This window comes from Rhopilema esculentum, chromosome 14 (assembly GCF_057945365.1).
Source record: "Rhopilema esculentum isolate cy_ngs chromosome 14, ASM5794536v1, whole genome shotgun sequence".
Lineage (NCBI taxonomy): Eukaryota > Metazoa > Cnidaria > Scyphozoa > Rhizostomeae > Rhizostomatidae > Rhopilema > Rhopilema esculentum.
Window position 1 is genome coordinate 8,048,985 of NC_142828.1, and position 16,319 is coordinate 8,065,303.

A 16,319-nucleotide genomic window follows, 5' to 3' on the forward strand; every position below is an offset into this window, starting at 1 on the left:
TACACCATTTCAACTTACGGCTTAATTATATACGATATTTTTAAGCTCAGATTTGGTTTTATCGCAATAATTTTAGGCCAAATACAGTTTTTCATATTGTTTGTGCTTATATTTTAGATTTATGGAGAAATTAAATTTGAAAACTTGTAAGGGATTTTATCGCAAAAATCATTTCTGGCGAAACTTTGCCCTCCTGGTCGCCAATCACGGTCAAATTATAACATTTTTATCTTATTGTCATAATAAAATCATTATCGTAAGCAATACAACAATGAAAACTTCAAAGTGGGCTAAAATCATTGCTCTCAATCCGAATCTGCGGTCAAAAACTTTGTTTATACAAAAGAATTTGAAGAATTTTCAAAATGTGGCTGTTAGCCGAATTGGTGTAAATTGCTGATCAAACATGAGAACAAAAGAGATGTTTACGAAATATTTGATGGAAATCAAATTTCACAAAACATCGTAAAACATGGTGGCCAAATATAAAACATGTTTTATCCAACAATGTTGGATGATGTTTTATGCCGATGCTTTATTCGTTTGGCCAGGGCTAAATGCTCGAATTCTCAAGTAACTAGTGGCGAAAGAAATGCCGCGAGGAAAAGCACGTTCACGGACTAGTAATTCAATTCAATCACGGCTTTTTGGCTTCGATTAACGGACAGCCTCTTTCTGACGAATACCGTCATCAATGTTAGAAACATGGCGGAAAATGTGGTGCCGAAACTTTTTACAGATTTGAACAGTTTCGCACAGATTGGGGAATATGGAAAAGCTCAGAAAATTGCAAATAAAAGTAAGATTCAAGTTCTTTAATCTCAATAAATTTTTGAAGCGATAATTTTGTTATCAATCCAATTTTTTTGCTTTAATTGTCACTTTCTGCTCGAAGCTTCATTTTATTTCTCTCGTCTCATCTTCATTATCTCGGTGTTCTGGGATCCCACAGGCTCTTTGGCAACCTCTATCAATGTCTGCTAAATTTGGCTCTTTATTCCGCCGTCAGATTTCACCTGGCCTTCTTCAACTGTCGACCCTTGCCATATCAAACTCTTATGCTTAGTTGCATGTACACTTGACTTGGGGTACAAAATTGTGGAAACGGTAGTTAAAGTAGCTGCTTACAAGGCAATAAATTTCCAAACAAAATTACTAAGTGAAGGGGCTTGGGAATGATAGTTAATGGCGTGAAAATGCATTTGTCATCTTACAGAGTTTCAGTTGAAAATATAATTGAATAATTAGTTTGCTGTTTGAAGGAGGAAATTCAGTAAAACATTAAAGCACAGCTTCAAAATGTTTCTGTACAAAATTTCTAAAGCATTTGTCAATAGTGACAATAAAATGAAGCTTTTTTGAAAAAGGATGCAACACTTAAAAGTAAAAATATAGGTAAAGAAACTTTAAGCTTTGCTCTGATGGCCAAATGAATCTTTTAATATGCTCGTGTAAATCATGCTTTTGTATATCGCGAATAGAATAATTTAAATCCAAGCTGTTTATGTTTTTAGACAATAAACTGTTTTGATTCCTAAACATCAACTTTAAACAGTGTTTGTCTTGTTTCATTATCAATAATCTGCAAGCTAATTTCTTACCAAGAATCTTCCAAGTAATAATTTAATTTTCAGTACAAATGTAAACGTATCCAGATTTAAGTATGAATGAAATATGTTGTGCTTCTTCAAAATTGCCAACATTTTTTCTTAATTGTTTATCAATACTTCGATAATTTTTTTCAGAATTTTTCTGAATATTCGGTCAAAGTTTCCCCATATTTTTTTCCTCAATCCTCCTAATTTATTATTATTCCAAAGCCATTGAAATGACGCTTTATTTTCCTGCCAAAGTCACTAGCAACAAAGGCCCCTTCACCTAGTAATTTTTTTTCAGAAATTTATCGCCTTAGGCCCTTGGTCACTGTGAGCCACCATTATTGACTATCATTCCGATACTTTTGTACCCTAAATGTATATTATTATTCAATTTCATTATTAGCCTGTTTTAAAGAATTATATAATTTGAATTTTAATGCCCAGTTCAGTTAAGCCCAGTTGATGGGTATTAAAGAATTCCACTGTATGCATGACTTTTCTAACTAACTAAAAACAATTGATAAATTTCAAATTGTATCACCTCATGAAATTATAGATGTAAGATGGTTTTCTCTTGCAAACCAACATTCTGTTCCACTTATCTCATTGATACATTTTTTTAAAATTGTATTTCTTTCTTTCTGAATTTAGTTTTGAAAGAACTTCCTAATGATATTGATGCCTTGAAATGCAAAGTTGTCTGTCTCCTTCATCAGTCATACTTTTCAGAAGGTCTTGATGTTATTCTGTCCATAGAAAGAAAAGGGTAGGAGGAGTTTTCTATTAAGATAATTATTCTGTTTAATTTATTTTAGCAAAAATTTAATTTATAGTTGAAAGCATAATGTTTCAAAAAGACATTTAAAAACCCTTAGGTTTTCATGTTGGACCTAATTTGTAGTATAGACCAGACCACAGGTTAAAATGTCCTATTTCAGTTTTTAGGGTGTTTACATTTTAACACTAAGAATTCATCTAGATGAGATATATTCTTGTTTAACCTTTTACTTTTGAAATATGAACTATGAATAGATCTGTTGCTGTTGATATTTAATGTAATACAATTTCCCCTTACAGAATTATAGAGCTGCCATTCGAGAAAGCTTATTGTCAATACAGGCTGAATGATCTAACAGCGGCTTTAAAGACACTAAAAGATATAGAAAATCCAGGCCTCAGAGAAAGAGAACTTCTTGCTCAAGTGGTCTGTATTTGTTTTGATTTTCACTACCAATGTGCTTTTGCTCTTTTTTGTCGCATGAAATAGCCTTGTATTGTAACTGAGGGCAATCTTTTTATCAATTTGAATGTATTTTCATTTTAGTTGTACCGATTGGAGGATTATTCGGCCTGCTTTGAGCTTTACAGAGATTTGATAAAGAATTCCCAGGTGAGTGATTCTATTTGCAAAGAACACTTCAGATTTAAGTCATATTATTTGTTATTGAGTGGCCCCTGTTTTTTCCAAACCTTTTCTTAAAAGTAATAGATTGTTCTAACTGACATTACAGGGAAATATAAATTGTATGATTTATATCACTTAAACATTAAAAGTAACATGTAGGGTAAAAATCTTTGACTTGTAGCAACTCAAAGCTTTAAAAGTTTTTATCCAGTAGTATATCAAAGCATCAATTAGGCCTGAAAATTCAAAAATATAAAGTCAATATTTTATTATATCAATTTTTGTTCATGAAAATTCAAAGTTCTTTTCCCAAAAGTTGGTATTCCTATATATAAGCTATGAGCATGAAGCATTAAAAGGAAGTTTTATTTTAAGTTTTTGTTAGTGAGGTTTTATACTAATTTGCTTCTATTCTATACAGGATGACCTAGGAGATGAAAGAGAAGCTAATTTCTTAGCTGTTGTTGCTGCTGCAAAATTTTGGAAAGGACAAAATATTGTAAGTTTTTGTTCCTTTTTTCAATTTCTTTCAAATTTTGAAAGACGTTGTAAAATATTTGGCTATCATTGTACATCCAAGTTACATTTAGTTACAACATTTGATTAAAAGCAATATTATGCCTAATGCTATGGATATATTATGAATGTCGTTTATACCATCCAATTTTCAGGGAGAAGCTCCAGACCGCGACGATACATTTGAACTGTGCTATAATTATTCTTCACTTTTCATTGCTAAAGGAGACTTGGACAAGGCTCAGAAGAAGCTGGAAAAGGCTGAAGGTAAAAATCTTTTGTTTTTAATAAATTTTTGCCAAATGCTTTAGGACATAGGTTATCTTAAAATGTAAATATTGCCTTGTTCTGAATACTCCAAGTGTTGTTTGTACCGAAATGACAGACACTTTCAACTTTTTCTTCTGAAGATATCCAACCTCTGGACTCATACCAATTTCTTTAGCTAAGCTTGGTCTTGCTCCAAAATGCTGACTCTTTTTTTCAGTATTTAAGGGTGATTCACCTAAATGGTCTATGTTTTCTGGCTACTTTGGACTAGAAACAGCCACCCACCATCAATGAGCTGCTTTCATAAGAGATCCAAGAGCCATTGGTAAATCCGATACACCTCAGAGTAAAAACAGCAGCACTACATTGGACAGTATAAGTCCTAGCCCATTGCCGGGGCATCATGGCTGGGGGACAAGGGGGGGGGGGGGGCTGTGGCACCCCTGCTTCCAAAACTTGACAGATCTTCTGAAAAATTATTGTTCTGTCAGAAAATTCTCAAACTTGTGGGTATAAAGGAGAAGTGAAACAAGCCTTTTAGCAACATAAATTACTTGCACTAAAATAATGTTTTTTTCTCCCCCTCCTCTGCACTAACATGAAATTTTTCTATTTGAATAAAATAAATCAAAGAAATTTTTTTGGAAAATGTTTCTTTCTGGCCCCTTCTAGAATTCATTTGCCACGACGCCTCTGGCCCATTGAAAATCATCTTATCATAATTGATTTTCATAGAAGAGAGCTTCATCTTTATTAACTTCTTCTGAAAGCAGGTTGTAAATTTTTCAGCATTTTTAAGGTTACTATTTGGAATATGTATAAAGTTGTCACAATAATTCAGGTTTGATTAACATTATGAAAGCCTTATGGCTGCTAAGTTTGTTCCTAGAAAGATAGCCTCATATCCAGTCCTTTATATCTTCACACAGATTTGTGCAGAAAGAGCCTTCAAGATGACCCAGTAAGTTTTGTTATTCTGTAATTTATATCATATGTTAACATTTTAAAAAAACTGCATTTCTATAAATTCTTGATGTGGGCCTACATGCTTCAGCAAGGATTCATGTTATTCTAATATTCAAAAGGACAGCAAGCTCCTACAACCATCTTTTATAGAAAAATATTCATCTTTATCCCCAATTCGAATGACATACTGAAACAGAAACAAATTTGCTTGTATAATGTTGTCCTTATCTGAAACAAAGCTGGTATATAGCCAAATTGATGCACTGAAAATGAAAATGCACTGGATCAGACACTATTCCCTCCCTTCTAACGCAATTCTAATACTTGTTTAATGATTGGTCAAAAGACCAGCATCTAAATTCTAGGATATAAATGTGCAGACAAAAGGTTAAGCACATGCCAAGTTGGATTCCTGTATAGAACCTTTTTCAATCATTACCTCATTTCGAAGCTCAAGTATATGAATTTCAATAGCAGATATATTGAATAAAGCTGGAAGAAGGGGATGAAGAGTGTCAACCCTTTTTTAAGGATTGTAGATATCAATCTTAGTCACCTTTTCATCACCCTCACAATCATGGTTATAATCATTAATCGTCGTTATCAGTGATCCACAAAATAAGCAATTTACACCAACGATCACCACCAATCGTTAATCAATAATAATCATCAATAATTTTTATTATCATCAGTTATCACCAGTCATCATCGTAATCATCAAGCCTTCCACTCTCGAGTGCTTCTTCTGTTCAGTGCCAACCTGACGTGTGTCAGTTCATCTATATTATTCAAAGAGCCATTGTTTTCTTCTTGTGAATTGTTTGTGACTTTCATTGAAGCAGTTTGCTGCTATTGCTGTCGTACTTAGGACCTTACGGAAGAGGAACTTCAGGAAGAAATTGATAAAGAACTTGGGGTGATCAGGTAACACCAGAAGCTGTTGAATTTTGATTACCTTTCAGCTAATTTTGTTGCTTTAAATGATAACATAAATCTAAGTTAAATAAAGTTTCGACTTAAAGAGAGAAGAGCAAGTTTACTGGATTTGTTACTATTTTGCTTCATCCATTGGTTTTCATTTTGATTGTCTTGTTTCTTAATTCAAGGGCTCAGATGGCATACATCAAGCAGCTTAAAGGCAAGACCAGTGAAAGTCTAAAGATATACCAACAAGTGCTGAAAAGCATGAAAACTAAGTATGTTTATTGGATAATGTCCTGCAGTTTTTTAATCGTAATTTGATGTCTATAACAATCAAAGCTCTTTTATATGAAACAGAACTGTTTCGTTTGGTTGCTCAGAACATGTGGTGTATTAATCATTGCAATTATGTGTTGAACTTCTGTTTACTTCTTGCTTTGATATTGGCTGGTAAACGGTAAATTTACTTAGTCAGTATTTTTACTTGGGGGTAATTTAGACATCCCTGATTTTTATTGAAAGCAAACTTAACAGGCTAGTTAAAGGCACACAATGGACAAGAAATGCAATATCATGCCCAGTAAATTGCATGTGATTGCTTTTTTGCTATTTAAGTTATTCTCTCGAGTCCAGCATCGCTAAGCATTGATTCACTAGACAAAAGCTAACGATTGGATGTGAGATATTTTTATGGCTTGATAAACTCTGTTTGGATTTAGTTTTAAGAAGAAAAGGCAACTAGAGTATAATTGTTTGGCAAATGATGATCTTATTTGAGCAGTTGTCTCAAAATGTTTCGACAATGGAGGTATTTTTGAACAACTTGGCTTAAAATTCATTTAAGTGAATACACCATCATATCTATCACTGTTGTTGTCATCCCTCACAGCATTATGTATGTCATCTTTCTCGCTTTGATGATTTTTTTAAATTATAAACAAAAGTTTTTCTTTCTAGGCCATCAGATGCTGATGCATTAGCTGCAGTGATTTCCAATAACATTGTAACAATAAACAAGGTGACATGTATAGAATTCATATCAGTATGATGTATTAATAAAGTGTTAGAACTGATATCCAACTAACGACCTTGCCTAATTGATTCACTGATATTCAACAATAACAATCTCTCTTAATACCTTTTACTCACTGATGTTCAATTATAATATGTTAGTTTAATAGCTTTGATTCACTTTTATTCAACTATAATAACCTACTTTCATTCAGTGATATTCAAATATAATATTCTAGTTTTATAATTTTTAATTCACTGATATTAAACTAAAATAACCCTCCTTAATAGCTTTGACAATGGTATTCAACTATAACAGCGTATCTTTACAGCTTCATCCCTTATGTGCTTAGCACTTGGGGTATTGATCCTTTGTTCTCCTGGTAGTTTTTGTCAGATTGATAGTTTTTGTCATATTGATGTTTTTTGCCATATTGATAGTTTTTGCCATATTGATAGTTTTTGTCATGTTTTTGTCAAGCCTAATGTGTGTAATATTACTACTGGCGATTTTTGAATTTTGTATATTATGTAGGACAAAGATGTGTTTGATTCAAAGAAGAAACTAAGAATTATGTCTGCAAATGGATTGGAGCACAAACTATCCCGAAAACAGCAAGAAATCATTGAAATGAACAAAGGCCTCTTCAATTTGTTTTCTAACCAGGTATGATTTAGTGGGAAAATTGAATCTTTTAAGCATATAAAACGTCTTCAGTGCAATGCTTGTTTCAGTTGTGAAAATCTTGAAGCAGTCAAGTAAATTTTCAATTCTAGATTGAAGCTTGCAAGAAAAATATAACAAAACTGAGAGAGACGTTTGAATCGACAGAGAACGCAGCCTTGCTAGAAGCTGCCATGTTGATTCGTGACAAGCACCCAGAACAAGCAATCCAGTCTATGAAGGTTCGTCTTTAATGTTTATTGTTCTGTTAGCATTTGTTAGCATGGACAGTATTTTCTTTTTTCGACAAAAATAAAAACTCTCCAAGCAGATATTGAGCCCGTAGGTAATTAGTTTCTAATTTGTCTGGCATTAGCCTAGCAGTCAATGATAACAGTTTTAGACTTTATGAAGTATAAAAAGTAAGGAAGTGTTATCTGATTTTATCGTAAAAAAACAATCATTGAAAGTCAGAGCTTGTCACCCTGGAAGAATTGATCGTATTTATATGTCTTTATTTGTTAATTTCTCTTCAGGATATGGTCGAGTCTTCGGATGCTTCTAGCGAGATCCAGTTAGCATTGGCGCAACTCTACTTAACTAAAGGTTCATTTCTTTTCCACTTACCGCTAACTTGATTACAAAATATTCTCAGCGATAGGTCTTTTGATATAATTTGGGAACTTTCTTCGAAACACTTTTTGCCCTTATTTCTTAATTTCGTTTCATTTCCAAGATTTTGTGCGTAACTGATGTCCTGAAAACAGATTCAAAAGTCAAATATGTTACGTTTTGAAATGCATCAAATCACTTAATCTCTTGTTCACTCAACTTCATCGTAAGCAACTCAATTTCTTTACACCTCTTAAGAACGCCAGTTGACAAAGTCACGTAATACAATCACTTGTTACTACAGTCAGGTGACATGACGTCACAAAATACGGCTACAACGGTTTAGATCTGTTTTAAATCAGTTAATATCTTCCAAGTATTAGTATGCATTTAGGACAATTTGACCTCTGATATAGTTTTCCGTCCATTTCTTCTCTGAAAAACGTCGAAGCTTCTTGATTTTTTATATTGATTCAAAGGTACAATTGAAGTTTGTTGACCACAAGGCTAGGCAATATTTTATTATTAACGATGGTTGTTCAACTAGTTATGGAGATATAGATATTTTTGTGATTTGAAATATAGGCATTTTGATCTTTTAAAAGTCAGAGAAAACTGTTAACAATTTTTGCTTCGAATTTTAGGGAAGTTCAGGGATGCCGGTAATGTTCTCAAGTCCATAGAAGAACTAAGGAATACTCCAGCAATGGTACGACCGTTATAGGTTGTGTTAGATAAATAAAGCGTTGTGGAATAGAATTATTGAAGATTATTTTCTGCTCAACGTTCATTGAAATTTTGTAATATATGGGATATTGTTACCTTTTCCTTTCAATATCACATATTACCGTGAACTGCGTAAGCTGGAGAAATGGTCTAAAGCCATTTTTAGCCTTAGAATTTCCGATGTTTTCCTATTTATGCTGTCATTAAGAAGTTTCCAAACAATTTCTCAAAATTTATCTAGAGTCGTATGTTACCAACAAGTAACAAGATCATTATACAAAAGACCATTTTCAACTTATCTGTTTCTGTGATTAATAATTTGATTTTCCTTGCAATTTTAGGTATCATTCCTTGTCAGCCTATACACACATCTGGATGACGTTGATGAAGCTGTTCAAATTCTCAATGATGCTGTCGTTTATTTTGACAAGCAAGGGGTTCGTAATTCTTATAAATTAAAAAGCCCTGAAATTAACTTTGCACATTTTTTGCAGTGACACGAGCTAGATAAAATGAAAGTTAAAATGTCCGATTTTCCACAGGTTGACAAAGAGTTACTCATAAGAATCATGCGAAAGAATGCTAGTTACAAAATGAGACATGGCCTAGCCAAAGAAGCTTTGACTGCTCTTGAGCAGCTTCGAAAGTAAGCAGTTTTTTACGAATGATTCTTCGTGGTCATTCATCATTTCTCCATTCCTTGAGCCCTACGTACTTTGAACAGATAAATTATTCGATTTCTCCAATACCTTCTTGTTCCATTTTCAGGAAGGACCCAGGAGATCTGAAAGCATTGGCCAAAATCATAACAGCATATTCTCAAATTAACCCGAAAAAGGCTGAAGAGTATCCTTTTGTCCGTTCACCTCCTTTTATTTCCCCCTTACCAATTATTGTATTTCTTTTGCCACGAAATGTTTTTGCACTTAGGCCTAGTACAGTTCATGTTTTGTATTTGGCATTTTTAACATAGCAGTCACCTAACCGTCCAAAAGCTGAGTTTTCCAAATTTATTTACCAAGTTTCAACTAAGAAAATTGTATGAAATAATCTTTGTAGCCGTCATAGAATATTTCGTAAAATTTTGTGACTATTTTGTTTTCGCACCTTTCCATCATCATTATTTTCTTAGCAAAAATTATTTTACAGAAGCATAGCAATTCTTATAAAGTATAATTTAAGAAAATCAATCGATAAGGATTTGTTCTTTTTGAAAATAGATAATTGATACTAAAGAACAGGCAAGTACATCGATACATTGCCGAAATTTTTGTAAGAGAACTTATGGTTACCCATTTGAAGTATGGCACTGACCACTTTCATTGGAATTTTTGACAATAAGAAACCCCCAAAACAATAGGCCCTTAGAAAAATCTTTTTGTGGCCTAAGTCGCCAACACGGTCGTACACAAGTTTTCTTTTTTAACCAAGCAAAGATACAGCGAACATTTACCTCCATTTGTCCACGATGACGAAATCGAGGTGGACGTATTGGAAAGCAAACATCTAATGGGAAGTATTAAATTCTCAAAGAAAGCTCAAAATGAAGCCGATCAAGACAATCAGGCCCAAAGGTAACGCTAGTATCCCCTCGGGAGAATACGTAGATTATCTGAAAACCTACTCTGAGATTTTACATAATAGCATGTGACCTCAAGAGACATCTGAAAGTTTGATTACAGAGTATTCTGTTCTCAAGAGACGCTTATTAGCATTACAGCAGTGTTAAATGCTTGATGAAGTCTTAACCAAAAAATCAACTTACGACTTACTACCTCGTTAAAATAAATTGTATCCCAACAGCCTTTGCATTTTAAACCCACCCAGTGCGCAAACCTTTTGCTTAAAATTATCATTTTTTTCTACCTTCCAGGTCTGAATTGATATTGAAGAAGAAACGCAAGAAGAAGAGAAAACGTAAGTGATGTTTCATTGTTAAACATTTCTTGCCTTATAACTCGTAGAATTCGCTCTTTTTTCAAGCTTTGTAACGTTCATCAACAACAATTTTCTGTCTCCATTTGACTATTTCTCTAGTTCCCAACCTTTCATTTAGCGTCTTATTTTTAGCTCGAATGCCAAAAAGCTACAATCCAGATGTTGATCCAGATCCAGAGAGATGGCTACCTCGTTGGGAACGGTCGACATTTAAACATAAGAAACAGAAAAGAGGGCAACTCGGTAAGGTTTTAGATCTAAACTACGAATTATTTCTACTGATCGTTAACCCAGTAAATGTTAGTATCAATATTTTACATTTTTAATGTCTGTTCATATAGACATACAGATTTCAATTAATGAACTTGAAAATTTTTTGCAAGCTAAATTTGCAAACTTCGCTTAATACCATTGCTCCCTTCTCTCTTATAGCAAGAGGGCCACAAGGAGCTGTCGCACAAGATATGTAAGTGACTCTTCACTACCCTTTGCTTGACTATAAATACAGCAAACGCCCATCATCCTGCGTAACAGTACAATAAGAATCGGTCTGATTTTGTTCAAATGTATAAGAGACTGTATAAGAGAAAAAGTGTGTTAGTCCAATGACATTAGTAAGTTAAAAGGCACTGATTGGTTAGAATAATAACCAATCAAATGCAACTTTCTCGGTCTGCTATATTTTCATGAAGAATCGAAAACGTCAAGGCAAAAGGGCCATTTAGTCATCACATTGCCCTGTGTGTGAATGGAATTGAAGTTTCGAGAAATATTTTGCCATCTGCATTCAAGCGTATTATTAGAACTAACCAAGGAAAACTAGCTTGACCTAAGTTGAAAGTTCCTTTTTTTGATGAAATCAGCTATAATTATACATATAAACTACATCATTAAAACACAATATTGCATTATTGTAATATCAAATCGGAAGGAAAAGCCAGAGACATGAATGAAAGTTCAGCAAATTTATAGTTTTTGTAGACATTTCTGCATCAAAAAATGCCAAGAAATGCCATACTTCTTCCTTGTGAATTCCCTTGGCCTACACCTTGGTCTACACTAAGCGTTCATTGCATTAACCTGACTGCCTGCTCTCGGAAGCAACTTTTGGCAGATCGATTGCATAACCGCCCTAGCCCCAGATTTATGCTCATTACAACCAAAAATGTTAATCAATGGATTCAGGACATTACCGCATAAGATTATCAACACACAGCATCTCAGCCAGCGATTGGTCATGATTGCTCCATTGACCGTGTATTGACTAAGGGTTTTTGTGAAAGTTGATATGGCCCAGTACGCAAAAAAAGGGCTCCAGCACACCAAATAGACCAGTATCAACAAACCAAGGGTCCTTTCTGCTTTTCTCAATCGCCTTTTCCTCCTGATATCATGTATAGAATTCGCGTGATTTTGCACTTTCTTAGATCTTAAGAAGATTGCTAAATAGCTTAAGCAAAGAAACAGTGTCGGAAGAATGATCCCTAGAAATAGTGCAGCTATTCGGTAAGCTGTGCCATTAAAAGATTTCCAATCCCGGTTGCATATTCTCAGGTTTACGTCGTATTTCAAAGGAATTATACTAGGCATCATGGAGACGAAGGCAGTAAGCCATGATAAAATGCAGAACACCACAGACATTTTGCTTGTAAACCTCAAGTTCGCTCTCAATGGATATCGAATGCTGACAAATCTATTGTAGCTGATAGCACAGAGGGTTATATATGACGATATATAACAGATAAAAAAAGGCCCAAGACCTTCTGTTAGCGCACAAATGAAATGTTGCATCTTCTTTGAACTGGTGAGTTTGTCAGGACGAAGGATGTAAATATAGGCATTAATGGAAAGAGCGGCGATGCCATTTCCTAATGTTTGATTCAGCAGAAGAATATTCATTGGGCTTCGCCAGTTTTTATTCCTTATCACGATAATCCATACCAAGATGTTGAAAATGACGCCGCCAAAGGAGATAACAAATAAAGCAATGGCAATCACCGTATGCTCAGAAGGCGTAAAATAAGAGTCTTCAAACATGCTTGTTATTTTCCAGTCCTCCTCATAAGAAACATATGTTGTGCTGAATGTCCAAGAAATGCCCCTTTCTAGTACTCTATACTGCAAAGTCGCTTTATTCTGCTTTCTGATCAAGGCGGTATTTTGGCAAGGTAGCAAGTTGGTTCATTTTTAATTCAACGGATTTTTTCGATCTCACGGGCTTAGTATTCCCTGTTTCAATAGATATAGCTGCAACAATGAATTGAAGATTTAGAATGTGTTCCATCAGAAATCCATGGCGTGACTTTTTGCTAGTACTTTGTTAATGCTTTTGATGAAGACTGCTAAATATACGTCATAATTTTTATCGGTAGCTGATTGTTATCGGCCGTAGCACCATCTATAAAACGCAATTCAGCTGGTGGTTTAAAGAATCTGACTATTACAGGACAATGCTATGATGTTAATTATATTGTCTTTATAAAAATGGAAGAGTTTATGCTTTACGTGAGCGATATTGTTTACGGGTACCAGCTGAGTATATAGATATTGTTGGCATCTTCACCATCGTCCATTCTAAGAATGATAGAACAATGACCCACATGAACAACGTCATCATAAAATTTTTTGATCATAGTCAACATAATTATCATAACCACCAGGTCATCTTAGTGTTTATGGATGTTCTAAGTCGGTTAAATCTTACATTGCGTCATTATACAATTGCGTATAATTTCATTGCAGACCTACCTCTCCATCAGCGAGGGCGCAATCCTCTGCTGCAGCAGCATCTCCTTCTCCTGTGTCATCGCCACAGGCAGGTGCATCATCTTCCAGTCATGTAGTACCCCCGCGTCAACAGAAGCCACAAGCTGCAAAAGCAAAGCCAAAGAAGAAGAAGAAAGGGGGTTGGTAGATAGACATTTATGAATCCAGTCTCAACTGTTCTTCTCTTAAGCTTTATTGATATTTAAAAAAATTGGCAATAGTAGCAGGTTTTCTTTTTTGTCCCTTCCTATATTTCGTGGATGAGTATTCTATTTACATGAGGTACCTATCTAGGAGTGAAAGAGAAAGAAGTTATGAAGCCACGAGGAACTCAGTAGACTAAACTTAGGCCCTGGACTCGCCAAACAATACAGCATTCGCTATGCCTCTTCATTTGCGACGGACTCCGAATTTCAAACCCTCCTCCCTTTAAAGATTGAATTGAAAGGTGCCTGTTATTTTGCAATGAACGTTTTCTTGTCGCTATCTTCAATCCTACCATATTCTGTAGCAATATTCCTGCCAATGATATCTTGCCAATGAAACTGCAAAATAATGTCAAGTAAATTTATTTCTAAAATACTGATGTATTTCTAAAATACAGTTAAAACATATGTTATTCAAATCGTCAAAATTTCCGAATTATTTTTAGATTAATCGAAAATGTGCTCTGCTGCTAGTAAAAGCTTTTTGTTCATCGTATTTCTGAATACGTATCTTCTGCTTGTTTCAAACGTCGAACTTTTCATGTGCCGATCCAAATTCATTTTGATGCAGCACCTGGACTTAATCGTGCCGCTCGCGGGGCCTAAAGAGACACCAACGCAAAATTTCAACCCCCGACAATTGCAAAAAAATTTTGATCATATGAAGTGGGCACAAAATTTCTACCGAAAAATGGTTTTAGATGCTTTATATCACATACATGTTGCGAGAAACAAGCGAGAGAAACCAGTACGATTTAATTTTTGGTAACCTAGTATTTTTGCGGTCCGATGGTCATCAACAAATAATCGATTGATCATGTGAAATCCGAAAATAATTGTGAAAGCTCTCGGTCGATTGGGGATTTATCGACACAGAGCAAGGTTCTGCCTAGCCGTAATGGCTGCTCACGTCGATGAAATTAAAAAGGTTGTTATAACCAAGAAAGAATAAAATCAGAGAAAGATAAAGTTTCGAACCGCTCCCAACCGACCTCTTCTAGGCCTACTAGGTATTATGCTAAACTTTCCCGTTATAAAATGAATGAATGGTATTCAAACCTATGTATGATAGAATTATACTACTTGTTAACCCTCATTGGCGAGAGCTTGTCCAGAATAGAAAACGTTTTTTCCTCTTTCATCCTTTCTGTGCCATGTTCGTTCAAAATTGGTTTGTTTTCAATCTCAGGGAGCGCGATGACAATCATGCGCTCTATTAAATCTTCCGATATCGGCCTCCAGACGACCCGCGTTCGCAGGCGCTCGTACCCTTGCTCACTTCAACTTTCTTCCCCTAAATTGGACCCCCTTTCTGTATTCCAGACCAGAGTCCAGAAAAGTTGTTAGCCTTCCTCCAGAAAAAAACATTCCAAAAGACAAACCTTCCTCACAAAGCAATAGAAAGTGGGCGTGGCTTGGGTGTGTCATAGGAGCTTCTATTGTTTTTTGTGGACCTTCCTCCGGTCAGTGGCCGTTAACCGTAATGTTTTCCTGACTCTGTTCCAGACAACAATGAGCCTTTTTGTGATAGTCTTTGCCGTTGATACAACGAACTAGAACGACGAAAAATGTTTTTTGGCGATGCCAATTTTTTTGCGTTGATGCCTCTTTAAGTCTATGAATATTTTTTGCATGAAAGATTTCAGGTTTGATTACGGACATTCAAGATGGTCCGAAAAGATGCGTTTCGCATTTTTGAGAAGATTTCTGATAGAATCCAGAAGGAAGAGGAGATTGGCAGTGGCAAGAATATAGATTATACAATCTATATTAAGATATTAAGATTATACAATATGAAGCTACTTGCTGTCTTCTTGTTGACAACTTTGAGGAAAATGACAGCAGCCCAACAAGGAATGAAGGCGAAGAGGGCTTGCAAAAGACTTCCACGCAACCAGGGTTGGTGAAATATCGTCTCGAAAACGATACTTAGAGGCAAGAGAGCAAACAAAACAAACTTTCGCATATGCAGATTCCTTGTAGGCGTTGTTGTTTCTATGTTGATTCGCGCCGAAATTCAATTATAGGCATGCGCTCTTCGCCAAAGAAGGGAATTGTGGGATACAAAGTAAATTATTCATTTAGTTCGTTAATCGTTACATGAAAAGTTCGACGTTTGAAACCCAGCCGCGCTTTGCTTATGGAGCTCGCCAAGATCTGCCGATCCAAATTTTTCTGCCACTCTTATTCAAATCTGCCGTACCTAATTGATTCAAACGTCGCATTCCTCATGTATTTAATTTTTTGATTAAAGTTCGGAACTTGAGAAGCTCGACGTTTGAAACGGGTTTTGATATTTTCCATGAAAATGAAGCAAGTGGCTAAAAGAGTTTATTTGAATTATGAGGTAAACAATTCCACGAGCCTTTACTTGAATATGCATTAAAATCGCCTCAACCTGTTCCTTTGCCTCGTGTTAAAATTAAATTTGCTTCAATTTTAACACCGGATTAAACCCTCCATCGCAATATTTCAAAGGCTTCCATTGGACAAATGGTATCTTTGCTTCATATGTGCCCAAAGATTAAAAATAAAACTGTTTTAAATAACACCGTATTTTATATGAGATTTTAAGGCATTCTTTGTTTTAAAAGTAAATATGGATATCCATGATTAGTGTGCAATCTCTATATGCCTTTGATAGACAGTAAGTTTGTACACATAATAACCGTACCTGTTATTTTGTGTGCAAAAGGTATTACACCTGATAGATCCGACAG

At 35.0% G+C, this 16,319-nt stretch overlaps 2 protein-coding genes across 2 annotated transcripts; one reads left to right on the forward strand and one right to left on the reverse strand.

Annotated features, from left to right (window-relative positions):
- Window positions 1–642: 642 nt before the first annotated feature.
- LOC135695807 (signal recognition particle subunit SRP72) lies at window positions 643–13,609 on the forward strand. Its single transcript, XM_065214986.2, has 22 exons — window positions 643–799; window positions 2,250–2,364; window positions 2,676–2,802; window positions 2,923–2,988; window positions 3,425–3,502; window positions 3,675–3,786; window positions 4,719–4,750; window positions 5,624–5,679; window positions 5,862–5,951; window positions 6,634–6,694; window positions 7,223–7,354; window positions 7,465–7,593; window positions 7,888–7,957; window positions 8,608–8,672; window positions 9,031–9,126; window positions 9,232–9,335; window positions 9,458–9,535; window positions 10,126–10,263; window positions 10,563–10,606; window positions 10,760–10,870; window positions 11,060–11,093; window positions 13,370–13,609. The coding sequence occupies exons 1-22, from the start codon at window positions 706–708 to the stop codon at window positions 13,539–13,541; spliced, it is 2,004 nt and encodes a 667-aa protein (XP_065071058.2). The 5' UTR covers window positions 643–705; the 3' UTR covers window positions 13,542–13,609.
- On the reverse strand, window positions 11,230–13,345 carry LOC135695816 (somatostatin receptor type 2). The gene has a single exon (XM_065214999.2). It carries the CDS (start codon window positions 12,662–12,664, stop codon window positions 11,687–11,689), a length of 978 nt encoding a protein of 325 aa, XP_065071071.2. The 5' UTR covers window positions 12,665–13,345; the 3' UTR covers window positions 11,230–11,686.
- Window positions 13,610–16,319: the final 2,710 nt, after the last annotated feature.